This window comes from Phocoena phocoena, chromosome 3, assembly GCF_963924675.1.
Source record: "Phocoena phocoena chromosome 3, mPhoPho1.1, whole genome shotgun sequence".
Taxonomy (NCBI): domain Eukaryota; kingdom Metazoa; phylum Chordata; class Mammalia; order Artiodactyla; family Phocoenidae; genus Phocoena; species Phocoena phocoena.
In genome coordinates this window covers 160438464-160451169 of record NC_089221.1, presented here as the reverse complement: position 1 = coordinate 160451169, position 12706 = coordinate 160438464, and the positions used below count along the sequence as shown (strand labels likewise).

At 55.6% G+C, this 12706-nt stretch overlaps 1 protein-coding gene across 1 annotated transcript in view; it reads left to right on the top strand.

The window, feature by feature from the left end:
• MED26 (mediator complex subunit 26) overlaps positions 1-11954 on the top strand; it is a 39328-nt gene extending 27374 nt beyond the window's left edge. Inside the window, exons 2-3 of the mRNA XM_065874890.1 lie at positions 8485-8559; positions 9220-11954. Coding sequence (XP_065730962.1) covers positions 8485-8559; positions 9220-10872 — 1728 coding nt within the window. The 3' untranslated portion in view covers positions 10873-11954. The remainder of the gene's footprint in view (positions 1-8484; positions 8560-9219) is intronic.
• Positions 11955-12706: the final 752 nt, after the last annotated feature.

Genomic DNA, 12706 nt, shown 5'->3' with positions numbered 1-12706 from the left:
GGCCTCTAAGACCAATTTTTCATTAAACTGTAGCATATATCCAGAAAAGTACACAAGTTGTAAGTATTACATCTCAGTGAACGTTTATGAAGTGAACATACCCCAGAAACCCCTACCCAGGTCATGGAATAGAGCTTCTCCCCAGAAGCCATTCTTGTTCCCTCTCCTAGTGTCTCTGCACCCCCAACTTCCCTGACTTCCGTCACCATGGACAAGTCTTGCCTGCTTTTGAGCTTCCAATCCAGTACAGAATGTATTCTTTTGTATCTGGCTTTTCCACTCAGCCTGTTTTGAGATTTATCTTTGATGTTGTGAGTAGCAGTAGTGTGTTCATTCGACGTTGAATGGCTAGACCATGATTTAGTCGTCCGTTATACTGTTGGTGGCCACGTGGGTGGTTTTCCGACGGGGCTGCTCTGACGATTCTCAGCACATGCATGCTCACGTTTCTGTTGGTCCCTACCCCAGAGTGGAATGGCTGGGCCCTGGGGCATGAGCGCTCATCCTTACATGATGTTTGATACAGTGCACAGACCTGCCTTCCTGTTCCATGGGACGATGTCCTTGGTCTTCTCCACGGGGGCCCCTGTTGCAGGAGTGCCCACTGAGAAAGTCCCCATGCCCACTGCTGTTCTTCTAGCTCCACACAGAGCCCAGGGCAGCAGGTGGGGGAAAGAGGTGGCCTTGGACCTGATCCCTCTCAAGTCCCATGACAGGCTCTGTGGTGACCCCCTTTCTTGAGCGCTTACGTGTGCCAGCCAGGCCCTGTCCTGGGTGTTCATGTGTGTATCTCTTGTCCCCCTCCCAGGAGCCTGTAGGAAGCTTCTGTCATCTTCCCACTTCGTGGCTGAGGGAATAGATGGGTGGGCTCAGAGCTCTCTGCTCACCTCCTGTGTACAGTCTTCTCTGGTGCTTTTTGCCCTGGAGCATGTGATATGGAGTTCACGCAGCCCATTAGACCATGTCCTGCCTGATGGTTGCTGTGTCATGTAGGACAGGCATACCCACCCTCAATTACCTTTAGGGCCTGGTGAGTTTGCGGATCTCACAGATTCCTGTTCTGTGGAAGGTGACATGGGCTCCTCCGTACTTAACCCTGTGACTCACCAAATGACTTAACCAGTGTGGCCCCCACCCAGGCTCTGGCAGTTCCTGTTACTCTTTTCACATCCACCCAGCTCAGAACAGACATTGGTGACCCCGTGTGGAGTGCCCAGGAAAGTGAGGGCCACCAGACCCTGCCGAGTCAGTCACGTGTCTGTAACACACTCTTACTGCTTACCACGGGAGTCCTGGTCGTCGGTTGTGGGTGTGGTCACTTTTACCCAACTAGGCTTGGCAGCCTCAGGTTCTGGGACCAGTTCTGGGCTTGAGGCCCTCTGAGAAGGGGTATGTCCTTGGTTCTCTTCTCCATAGTCCTTCTCATGTCCTAAAGGAGCCTGCTTGATATCGCCACTTTGGTGCTCCTGGCCGCTCAGCTGAGCCTCAGTTGTGGTGCCTCACCTGTTACTTCTGTCCTTGCCTCTGGCCATTTCTACATATGCCTCAGGACTGGGCCATAACCAGCCCTTCCTGCATCCTCCAGGCCTGCATTTGGTGACTTGTTGAGGGAAATTCTAGGATATCCCCTGTTCTCAGGATCCTATAGCAGCCCAGGAGCAGACTGGCAGACTTTTGGCGCCACACTAGGCACTGTGCTGCCTGAAGGGATCTTAGAAACCCCAGAGCGGCCTGGCGGACAGTGCACAGGACCCTCTCCTGGCCTGGCAGCTGTGGGCACAGTCTCCCAGGATGGTGGTCAGTGTGCCATTGAGGATCTACAAACACAGTCTGTGGTTTTCCCAACATTCCGCCCAGGCTTTCCAGCTGCCAGAGGGAGAGCTGGGCTCAGGTTGGTGGCTGGTCTTGCTTTAAGTCTTATTAGTTGGACCAGCATTGGAAGCCAGGTCTGGCCCGGCTGCTTCTCTGCCCAGCCCCAGCGCCAGGCGTTTTTCACCGGCAGCACAAGAGTGCACTGCTGTCACCTCGCTGTTTCACTTAGCATTCTCTTGGAGGTTGGCCCCATCACTTCCTAAAAAGCTGGCTTGTTCTAGTTTTGGATCGCCTGTATTCTACGTGTGTGTGGGCCGAGCACTGTGTGTGCCCCTCCCCTGGGCGTCGGGTGTTTCGTCTTGCGCAGCTAGTATTCTTACTGGCTGTTCCCACGAGAGCACGGCTGAGAGGGAGGAAACCTCACCCGGCGTGCTGTCATCAGATGCACTGCCACCTGGACCCTTCTGCGAGCATGGATGCAGATAGAAAACGCTCTGCTTGGCTTTCTGACTATCCAGTTGTATCAGTGTAGGAATGAACCAGCTCCTGTTGAGAGCTCCTGTGCTCTCAGAAAGGGCTGAATTACAACAAGAATTGTATGTTGACCTGATTCAGAGGTCAAGAGCATTTAAGTTTGTAGTTTTGTTGGGAAGAGCTGCTGGGACAGTTGAGAGAGAGGACCAGCACTGTGGAGAGGGCCCTTTCTCACCTCTGCAGGCCTCTCGGAGAGGTCCCATGGCTGGTAGAGGCTCATGGCTGCTGTCCTGGGCCCTGGGCTTCCTCTTCCTGGGCTGCTTATTAGGTGCAAGCAGTGCTCTGCCTGCTGCCTCTGGGCCGAGTTGCGGCTGCAATCGGCTGCTCTGGCCATGGGCGCTCTGCAGGCTGTGAGTGTACAACAGTCAGGGCCACGCAGGCAGTGGCCATCCTCCAGCTGTGGATGCTGCTGGGGAGCAGATGAGCCCCACCAATGAGGAAGTGCTTTTGTGCTTTTGCAAGTGGTGAGCTTGGTGGCTGCGGCTGAGACACAGCCCCTGCCCCAGTGTCGTTCTTCCTCTCAGAAGCCGTGAATGAGAGAAACTTCACCCTTGTGAGTGCGAGATTCCCATGGGGTCCTGGCAGAGGAAGGCACCTTTGCCAGGCAGGGCGCTGGCATGACACCTGCCTGAGGGAGGTTCCCCTGGCTCCTGCCTGGCTGTGGTACCAGGCAAGGCAGAACAGGGCCAGGAGGCTGCACCTTCCGAGCTGAGAGGTAGAATCAAGGCACATTGACTTCTTTTCCTCGCTCAGGGAGATGGGGTGGGACACGGGCTGGTCACCGCCAGGCTCTCTGGGAGATGCAGGCACCGCCTCTTGCACTGACTTGCAGTAGAAGCAGTTAGAGTCACAGAATAGCACCCACCTTGGGAACATGTGGAGTTCATCAGAAGCGGGAAGACTTGCTGTGGCTGAAAAGAGTGAGACTGGAACCAAATCACAGACACGCACTCGCCTGGCAAAGCCTCTTTCATCCGCGTGGACACGACTGACGCCCACTGTGTGGCTTGCAGGGCACAGTGACTCAGCCAAGGATGGCCTTACAATGCTCAGCACATTGAAAGGCTCGAGGTTTGCTTGCTTCTGGGTGCCATCTGCGTCGTGTTTTGGTTTGGAAGGACAGCTTGCTCGCTGATGAACACTTCCAAAGCCTTTCGAGCTAAGTGGGTTTTGTAAATTCTAGTCTAGACTATTCTGCTTTAAAAAGAAAAAGAAAAAAAAGAGACTTACACATGGTTGGTTTTAAAGCGAACTAGTTTTTGCTGCTGACCCGGCGGGCTTTGAGCCCACTGAAGGAGTTGCTGTGGGCTGTGCTGCATAGATGCAGGGCCACAGTGTGGTCAGGGCCTGGCTAGACAGGCGGGGTGAGTCCATCCTCAGTGTGTGCCATTTCCTTCCAGGGCCTGGCAGGGAGAGGCTCCAGTGCCATTGTCATTTACCAAGTGTCCTGCAGCTTAGGGCAAGCGTTGAGGGTGGGCTCAAGCCCCTGATGTTGTGGGTGGGCGTGGGGACCTCTCTGGCTCCAGTGCACCCTGGGGGTAGACAGAGGCAGCCTGGCCATCCATAGGTGCTGCTGGGCATGAAGCCAGCCCTGTGTGGAACTCTTGTAACCTGTGCATTTCCCTGCAGTGGCAAGTCGGGGAGAGTATGTGGGTGGGATGCCAGCATCACCAGCCTGGTGGTGTCTGCGTGCCCTCCCTCACCCTACCTAGTAAAGCACCAGCTGGGCCGTGTGTGTTGGGCAGACCCTGTGCCAGGCTAGCATAAAGCCACACTCCCCTGCCTTCTAGCTACGTGGTGAGCACTGGACCTCTTTTACCTTCCTGGACTCTCAGTTTTTTCTTATCTGTAAAGTAGAGTTTCAAGGGAGAAAAGCTAGAGACCTTGGCCCCTGGAGGAACCCAACAAGTAGTGGTCCTGTGAAGAGAGTCAGTCTGGGTGGGCCTTCCCTGGCTTACTGCCCTTGAGTCTCACCAGTGCTTGGACTTGGGGAGTACAGGGTTTCCTCTTTGCCACCAGGGCTGCACAGGTCCAGCTTAATTAGTGAGAGATTGGGGGTTTCGGGTGGAACAGGAGCCCTTGATGCCTGGAGAAAAGGGAGCAGTGAGCAAGGGGCCTTGCAGACTCCAAAGAAGTCTCAGTTCCTTGTTTCACATCAGGGCTGGAAATCCCCCACAGGGTGGTAATTACTCAGGGCCTGGGCCTGTCCCCTGAATTACCACGAGGAGGAGGCTGGTCAGTGGTGGGTCTGTCCCCCCTGAGCCGTCCCCACCTCTGCACGTGGATCCAGGTTCAGACCACTGAACCAGTTCACAGAACAGTTTTCAGACATGTGATGTGGGAGTGGTGGCATCCTGCACTGTGTAGTCCACACTTTTACCCAGGCTGCTTCTGAGGGCTGCTGTCCTGCCTTGGTCCTGTCACCTGTGCGTGTCCAGCACCCCTTCCTTCCTCCCGTGAGTTGAGCAGCAAATGTCGTGGGTTAGGCTGGCTGGAGTAGTGACTTAGCAAGTGATGAGGGGCTCACTAGAAGGTAGGCCTTGCTGCTTCCCCGCCTGCCCTTGGTTCTCACGTGGTGGGAGGTCTGCATAAGAACCCTGGGAACTGGGTCAGTGGTGAGGAGCGTTCCCTCCCCGCCTCCCAGCGTGTGCCCCTGGGCGTCCCTGAGGTGTGAGTGAGGACAGTTTGAGGAGGGTTCTTTCTCTCCTCTCCCTGAGCCGGCCTGGAGGAGGCCAGTTTATGGGGTGTCCGTGTGTTCCATGTGGAGACACTGGCTGCTTCACCTTCTTTCTGCCTGGGATGGTTGTTCGTTCGCTTTCCTGTCTGACCGTGGATACCTGATTGTCCCTCATGAATCTCCAGTCTAGGATCCGCAAGCACTCGGCGCAGTAGTAACAGAGTCAATTCCACCAGTGGTCACCAGCTGACTGTGTTCACCTGGGCCACACCCTGGGCTGCCCACTGACTTCCTGCCCTGCCTTTGCTCTGCTCTGAGTGCTCCCCCGCTGCCTGGCCCACCTCACCTGCGCCCTGCTCTTCCAGAGTAGCCCTCCCCGCTCCTGACACCTCCCTCTGCAGCGCCAGCCCTGAGCACATTTAGGCACCTGTGTGCACAGGGGCAGACATCACCACCCTGGGACGGTATTTACTTGCAATAAAGAGGCCAGTCAAATAATGAAAGTAAGTGGGCTGGGACAGTGAGCAGTTCACATGGGAAGTCAGCATTAGTAGAAAGGAGGTGACATTTGGCTTCACTAATTATTGAGGAAATTCACATTAATCTGTATCTGTTGAAGGAGCCCTAATGAGAAGATGAGGCTGCAGGTGTTCAGATGTCCCTCATGTGTGAATTCTGCCCTTTTGGGGAAAGCTGTTTGGCATATAGTTTTGAGAGGTGTTTTTTTTTGTTTATTAGTTTTGGTTTGACTTCATTCCCTGGGAATGAATCCCAAGGGAGATATCCAAAGGACAGAAGGGCCACAGATGTGCCAGGCTATTCCTGACAGCAGGAGGGTGTGAGTGACCCTTGAGCACTATGACCTGTAGAGCTGCCCCAAAGCCCTCTTTGAGAGCAGTGCCTGGGAGTAGCTCAGAGGCTTCCTCCCCGCACAGTAATGGCATGGTCTCTGCTGTGATCGTGAGTGAGTGTATTTTCAGACAGATGGGTGCCAGGAAGGACCTAGCAACAGGGTGGCCTGTTGGGGTAGTGGGAGCAGTTTAGCTCCCACAGTGGCTGAAGTTAATGGAAGGCAGGTTGTGTAGCCAGCTTACTTCCCCTGGGTCTGTTCTTCCTCCTGGCCTCCTGACTTATGCCACTGTCTTTGCTCTGGACCCCTCTCCCCTCTCCAGGGCTTTGGTGCCATTTCACCATCTCCTGAGGTGTTGGGGCTTCTCCTGTCCACCCTGGGAGGCCCTGCTCAGATGCTGCCCTCACCACAGGTACCCCTGGCCTGCCTGGTACCTGGCACCCAATCTCCCTGCCCCACGGGTCCTGTGCTGGACTTTTTATAGGCCTGGAGCCTGGATGGGAGCCTCCCCTTGGCTATCTATATCTGAACCTTGGCGTCCCTGCTATGCACAGGGTCCTCTCATCGAGGGTGGGAGGCAAGGGCCACAGGCTGCCGGGGTGTCACTCTCTGCTGTGTCTGAGGCCGGAGGCCCAACCTGGCACTGCATAGACCCCAGGACTCCTGACTGTTTGGTGTGGTGAGGGCAGGGCTTGGTCCACTTCCTGGTCCCAAGGGCCTGACTGCCTCCAGAATGCCAGGTGATGCTCCCCACACAGTGCTCAGTGCCCTTGCCATCATGGCCAGAGTGGGGGCCAGAGCGGAGCCAGAGGGATGAGCCCTCAGGGGTCCTGGACTTCAACGCAGCAGGGGCAGAAAGAAGAAGGCAGAGGACGTAGCACTTTCCACAGGGCCGAGAGCCTGAGAGCCTCCTCAAAGCCGAAAGCCTCTGTTGCACACCCGCCCGAGTGCAGGAGCTGCTCAGCTGTGACAGTGGGGCCCGCAAGCAAGCCTTACCGCATCCCCGCCCCTGTGCAGCCTCCAGGAGGGTCTCCAGCTGTGTGAGGTCTACAGTGCCAGCTTGCTGCCAGCCCCTAGGGTTGCTCAGGTGTTCTGCCTCCCCCCCTTCTGTCTGGCAGCAGGACAGTGTCTGCCCAAGGACAAGGACACTCTGTGCCGCTGGGCTCGCTCTGCGGGGATTGCTGGTTCATAAGCTTGTGGGGACCCAGGGCTCTAAATATACCAGGGTGAGGTCACTGGAGTGGAGACAGGCCATGTGGCAAGCCTAGGACCCTGTCAGGGCCAGAATCCCAGGGCTGGGGACAGGGAGAGGGTGGCCTCGTCCCTGTGGGACCGGCCTCCTCACTGCCCAGTTTGTATTTTTTCTTGGATATTAGTGCTTTGGGGCTCCTAAGAAATCTTTGTCTACCCCAAGGTTGAAAAGGTATTCTCCTGTTTATTCTAGAAGCCTTAGAGTTTTTGCTTTCAGATTTAGGTCTGGGATTCATTTTGAGTTAATTTTTGAGTGTGCTGTGATGCTTGGTGTAATTGGAATCAACAATATGTATTTTCTGTGACTTTTCATCCTGCGTGGTTTGAACTTCACCTTGTTAATGCACTGAAGCTGCAGTGTGCTCATTTCTAGTGCTCTTGAATTTCTCAGTCTGTTCCTTCAACTCCTGGAAGACATTGGTGTCGTTATAACATATGACCACATGACCCACACCTTTCTGTGCCATCCCCATTCATTAAATGTGATGGTAATAATAGTACCTTCCCCTTGAGGTTGTGATAATTCAACAAGGTAGTGCTATGTGGAAACAGACCTTGGTAGAACAGGGCCTGGCTCGTAGCAAGTATCGTGTGAGGGATAGAATTGCTTGGTCATGAGACATGCACGTGTTTGATTTGACTAGACACAGCCCCATCGCTCCCCAGAGTTGGCTGCACCCCAGAACTACCTGGTATTGTCAGACCCCATTTCCACCAGTCAGGTGTGTTTGCAGTGTAGCAGCCACTGGTGGGTTCGGTCTGCATCTGCTGATGACTAAGAGAGTTGAGCACTGCTGCACGATCTCCTGTTTTGTCCAGTTCCTATTCGTGTCTCCTGGCCCAAGTTCTCTGTGCTCCAGGTGGATCCTCGGGGCCCTGTGGCATTGGTCTTCTCCCACTTTGACTTTTGCTCTCCTTGTGGTGTCTTTAGATGAACTCTGGAGGTCTCATTAATTTAACTAAATTGATTAGATTATTATGTATGGCTCTTTTCAACTTGGTGCACTTTATTTGATAAATCCTTCAACCTCCCATCAGATGGCAGATTTGAGTGCATCTCCCATGTGAAGAGGAAATCTTGTTTCATAAACACAGTGAATCTCAGTTGTGTGACAGCCACTTGGACAGGTGGGCGTGTCCATAGATAGGCTCATGGTAAACTGGTCACCATGCACTAGAAGAGGCAGACTGGAGGGTGTGCACTGGGTGCCATGCTGGCCCCTGGGAGCAGGTAGGAGGCTGCACGAGGTGGGGGCTTTGGTGATGCTGGCTCCACTGGCTCTTGTGAAAGGGAGCGTTCTGGAGCAGGCTGGCATGGGGAGAAGTGCCTGGGGTCTGACCAGTAGCTCTTGTTTTGCAGATCCGGAACATGGTGGCGGTGCAGGAAGTCATCTCCAGCCTGGAGAAATACCCCATTACCAAAGAGGCACTGGAGGTGAGCATTTCTGGCCTGAACACTAGGGAGGGCAGTGAGGGCCGGGCCTGGGCTGCCCCAACCCAGGTCTTTCCTGGCTTCTTGGAGCCTCAGAGACTTTGCTCACTGGCCCAGTGGGTCCTTAAGAGGAGTGAGGGGGGCGTGCCCTCCTGGCCTGCACTGTGCCAGCCCACAGCACATGCTCCAAGAGTACCGTCTTCCCACAGGCACTGCAGGACATGGGTGGCTTTAGTCTGGGGCCCCTTTCTCTGCAGGAGGCCCTGCACGCTCTGGGGTGCATGCCCAGCAGAGGTTCCAGTGAGTGACACTGGCTCAGGGCCCTCTGTTTGCTGTTGCCTTTGCCACAACGTGCTCCCCCAGGATGCTTTGCAGTAGCCTTAAATGGTCCGTCCACAGCCTCCAGGAGTTGGGAGCCTGTGAGATGATGCTTCGGAGCCTGCCGTCTCTGGGACCATAAGGTCTGAGGACTTGGGAGTTGAGAATTTAAATGTCACAAGGGACCCAAAATCCTCGTAGGTTTTGTGTCTGGGAGGCCAGTGGTTTAGGGGCCAGTGGGGTCATTTCAGAGACATGGGGCCCTTCCCCCCATTTCTGTCTCAGCTCCCTTTTCATGGGGTGTCCCTGTCCTAAAAGTGTGTCATCGTCTCTCTCTGGCTGTAGGAAACCCGACTTGGGAAGCTCATCAACGACGTCCGCAAGAAGACGAAGAACGAGGAGCTCGCCAAGCGGGCCAAGAAGCTGCTGCGGAGCTGGCAGAAGCTCATCGAGCCTGTGCACCAGAATGAGGCTGCACTGCGGGGGCTGGCGGGTGCCCCCGGCTCGGCCAACGGGGGTGCCCATAACTGCCGGCCGGAGGCAGGGGCAGGCGGCCCGCCCAAGAGCATCCATGACCTGAAGAACCGCAATGACATCCAGAGGCTGCCCGGGCAGCGGCTGGACAGGCTGGGCAGCCGCAAGCGTCGGGGGGACCAGCGCGACCTCGGTCACCCTGGGCCACCTCCCAGGGTCTCCAAAGTGAGCCACGACTCCCTGGTAGCCAACTCGTCCCCCCTTCCCACCAATGGGATCAGTGGGAGCCCTGAGAGCTTCCCCGGCCCCCTGGACAGCAGCGGGCACGTGGGCCCCGAGGGCAGCCGCCTGGAGCACAGCGAGAATGACAAGCACAGTGGCAAGATCCCCGTCAATGCCGTGAGGCCACACACCAGCTCCCCGGGTCTGGGCAAGCCCCCCAGGCCCTGCTTGCAGACGAAGGCTGCGGTGTTGCAGCAGCTGGACAGGGTGGACGAGACTCCAGGTCCCCCCCACCCCAAGGGGCCGCCTCGCTGCTCTTTCAGTCCCCGGAACTCACGGCACGAGGGCTCCTTTGCCCGGCAGCGGAGCCCATACACATACAAGGGCTCCATGCCCAGTCCCTCGCCTCGGCCCCAGTCACTCGATGCCACACAGGTGCCGTCACCGCTTCCGCTGGCCCAGCCGTCCACGCCCCCCGTGCGGCGGCTCGAGCTGCTGCCCAGCGCAGAGAGCCCGGTGCGCTGGCTGGAGCAGCCTGAGGGCCACCAGCGGCTCGCGGGGTCGGGCTGCAAGGCAGGGCTGCCACCGGCCGAGCCCCTCCTGCCCCGGGCAGGCTTCTCCCCGGACTCCTCCAAGGCAGACAGCGATGCTGCCTCCTCCGGTGGCTCGGACAGCAAAAAGAAGAAGAGGTACCGGCCTCGTGACTACACGGTTAACTTGGACGGGCAGGTGTCCGAGGCAGGTGTCAAGCCTGTCCGGTTAAAAGAGCGGAAGCTCACCTTTGACCCCATGACGAGACAGATCAAACCTCTGACCCAGAAAGAGCCAGTGCGGGCCGACAGCCCTGTGCACACGGAGCAGCCGAGGACAGAGCTTGACAAGCCCGAGGCCAAGGCCAGCCTCCAGAGCCCTTTTGAACAGACGAACTGGAAGGAGCTGTCGCGCAACGAGATCATCCAGTCCTACCTGAGCCAGCAGAGCAGCCTGCTCTCGTCATCGGGTGCACAGACCCCGGGCGCTCACCACTTCATGTCCGAGTACCTGAAGCAGGAGGAGAGCACTCGGCGCGGGGCCCGGAAGCCGCACGTGCTGGTGCCTCACAGCCCACCCACGGACCTCCCAGGGCTAAGCCGTGAGGTCACGCAGGACGATCTGGACAGGATCCAGGCCCGTCAGTGGCCGGGGGTGAACGGGTGTCATGACACACAGGGTAACTGGTATGACTGGACGCAGTGCATATCGCTCGACCCGCACGGCGACGACGGGCGGTTGAACATTCTGCCTTACGTCTGCTTGGACTGACTGGCCTGTCGGGCTCTAAGTGCATTCCCACCTTGCAGTCAGCCATAGAGCCCGGCGCCTCCAGTGGTTGGGAATCCGGAGGGTGGGGGGAGGTCCGGCCTGGGGTGGGAGGGAGAGGGAACGAGAGTCTCTAGGTCTCTCTGTGCTCTTCCCTCAAAATTCTCCTTCTTTTGTGAAATGCTGCTACCAGTTTACTAACAAAATTGCAAAGGAAGGACCGCGTGGAAGGAAGGCCAGCAAAGTGAGTTCAGAACTCTATAGCAAACCAGCTATAAAAAGCGTTAGCCCCCCACCCCGGAAGAGGTGCGGACGCTTCCCAGCCCCCGGTGAGCTGGGACCTCAGTTGCAGGCAGGCACAGAAAACCTGTGGAAGAGGTTACCTTTAACACAGCAACAGAAGCACGCATCTCATCTCTGCATTTTCTGTTTTTTAACATGGCCCTGAGTGTTTGAGGCAGTGGGCAATGCTGTGGCCTCTGTTTGCACCCCACCTGGCCAGCTTTTCCATCATGGTGCCAGAAGCTTCTCAGCTGTAGCGAGCTGCTGGCATCAGGCAGGCCAGCTTGCCAGCCAGTTTGACCCATGCTCCCTGGGCGTCCACACATTTGTATCTGGTTTCAGTTACAACCCAGTTTTTAAAGAAATGCTGCAAAAATTTAAGTTTTCTGGAGTTTATTTTACCCCCCTCTTCCATCTGACCATCAAATGAATAACGTTCCTTGTTCCTCCCTCTTCATTTTCCCCTTCCTGCACATATCTAGAAAAGTTCACCTTTCTAGAGTCTCTTCCCCAGAAAACACAAAAGCAACCGTGGGTGCTACTGGTGTGTAAGCTGTACTGTTGGGTGAGAAGAGACCTGTCTGTACGCTGGAAACACTCATAACCATTCCTTTAGATTCGTTTGCCTTATGGTTATTTGTCATAAACGCGATTTGCAAAAACAAGGAGCCTTAGTGAATGTACAGTACCTAGACTTCTGTGTTCTCAGGACGCAGAAGGGAGCAACTTTGCTATTTGGTCCAGTAAATGGACACCTTGTGATATAAATGTGGAAATAAAAAAAAAAAAAACATTTGCACAAACCAGTCTGAGAACTGTTTTTAATTTGGTCCTTTACAGCCATATCAGCCCTTTCTGGATTCTGGATTAGCCAAGACCTGGACCCCATATCCACGGTTCAGGCCCCACAGCTAGCCAGACCGTGGGGAGGTGGACAGGGCAAAGTCACAAAGTCAGCCTCCTAGCCTTCTGCATGGAGACTGCCCTCCACCTTGCCTTTCATTCACTCAGGGCCACGATGCCTCTCCCATCTCTAGAGTCACCTGCTAGCTTTGGGTGACAGAACAAGGGGCCACATCTGTCTCCATCCAGACCTCATCTTCCCCAGAAAGAAGCCCTCCCAAGCCGGCTCCACAACCCAGGTCTCAGTGACCTTGTCTTACCCCCTAAAATATTTGTAGTTCTTAAATGGCATGGCTCCAAGCTGTGTTTGGCAGCCTAGCCCTTGGCCCTAGCTAGCCCCAGGCTGCCAGCTCCCCATGCAGGCCTGGGGCTGTCTTACTGTCTGGCTGGGGCTGACTTTTTAAAAAATAACTTTTCTTCCTTGACTTCCTTGATCATCTTTTAATTCGTCCCCCTTGTCTCTGAAACTGTATGCTTCGGCTTTCTAGTTTTTATCACTCTGGAATAGGTCTTGTCCATATCTACTTAATTTCACAGGTAAGGAAGCAGCTACCCCTTTAGAGGGGCAGCCCCACAGGGCAAACCACGGGGTCCAGGAACATTCAGTCAACCCAGAACCACAGTTTCAGAGCCAGTGGGGAATTCTGACATA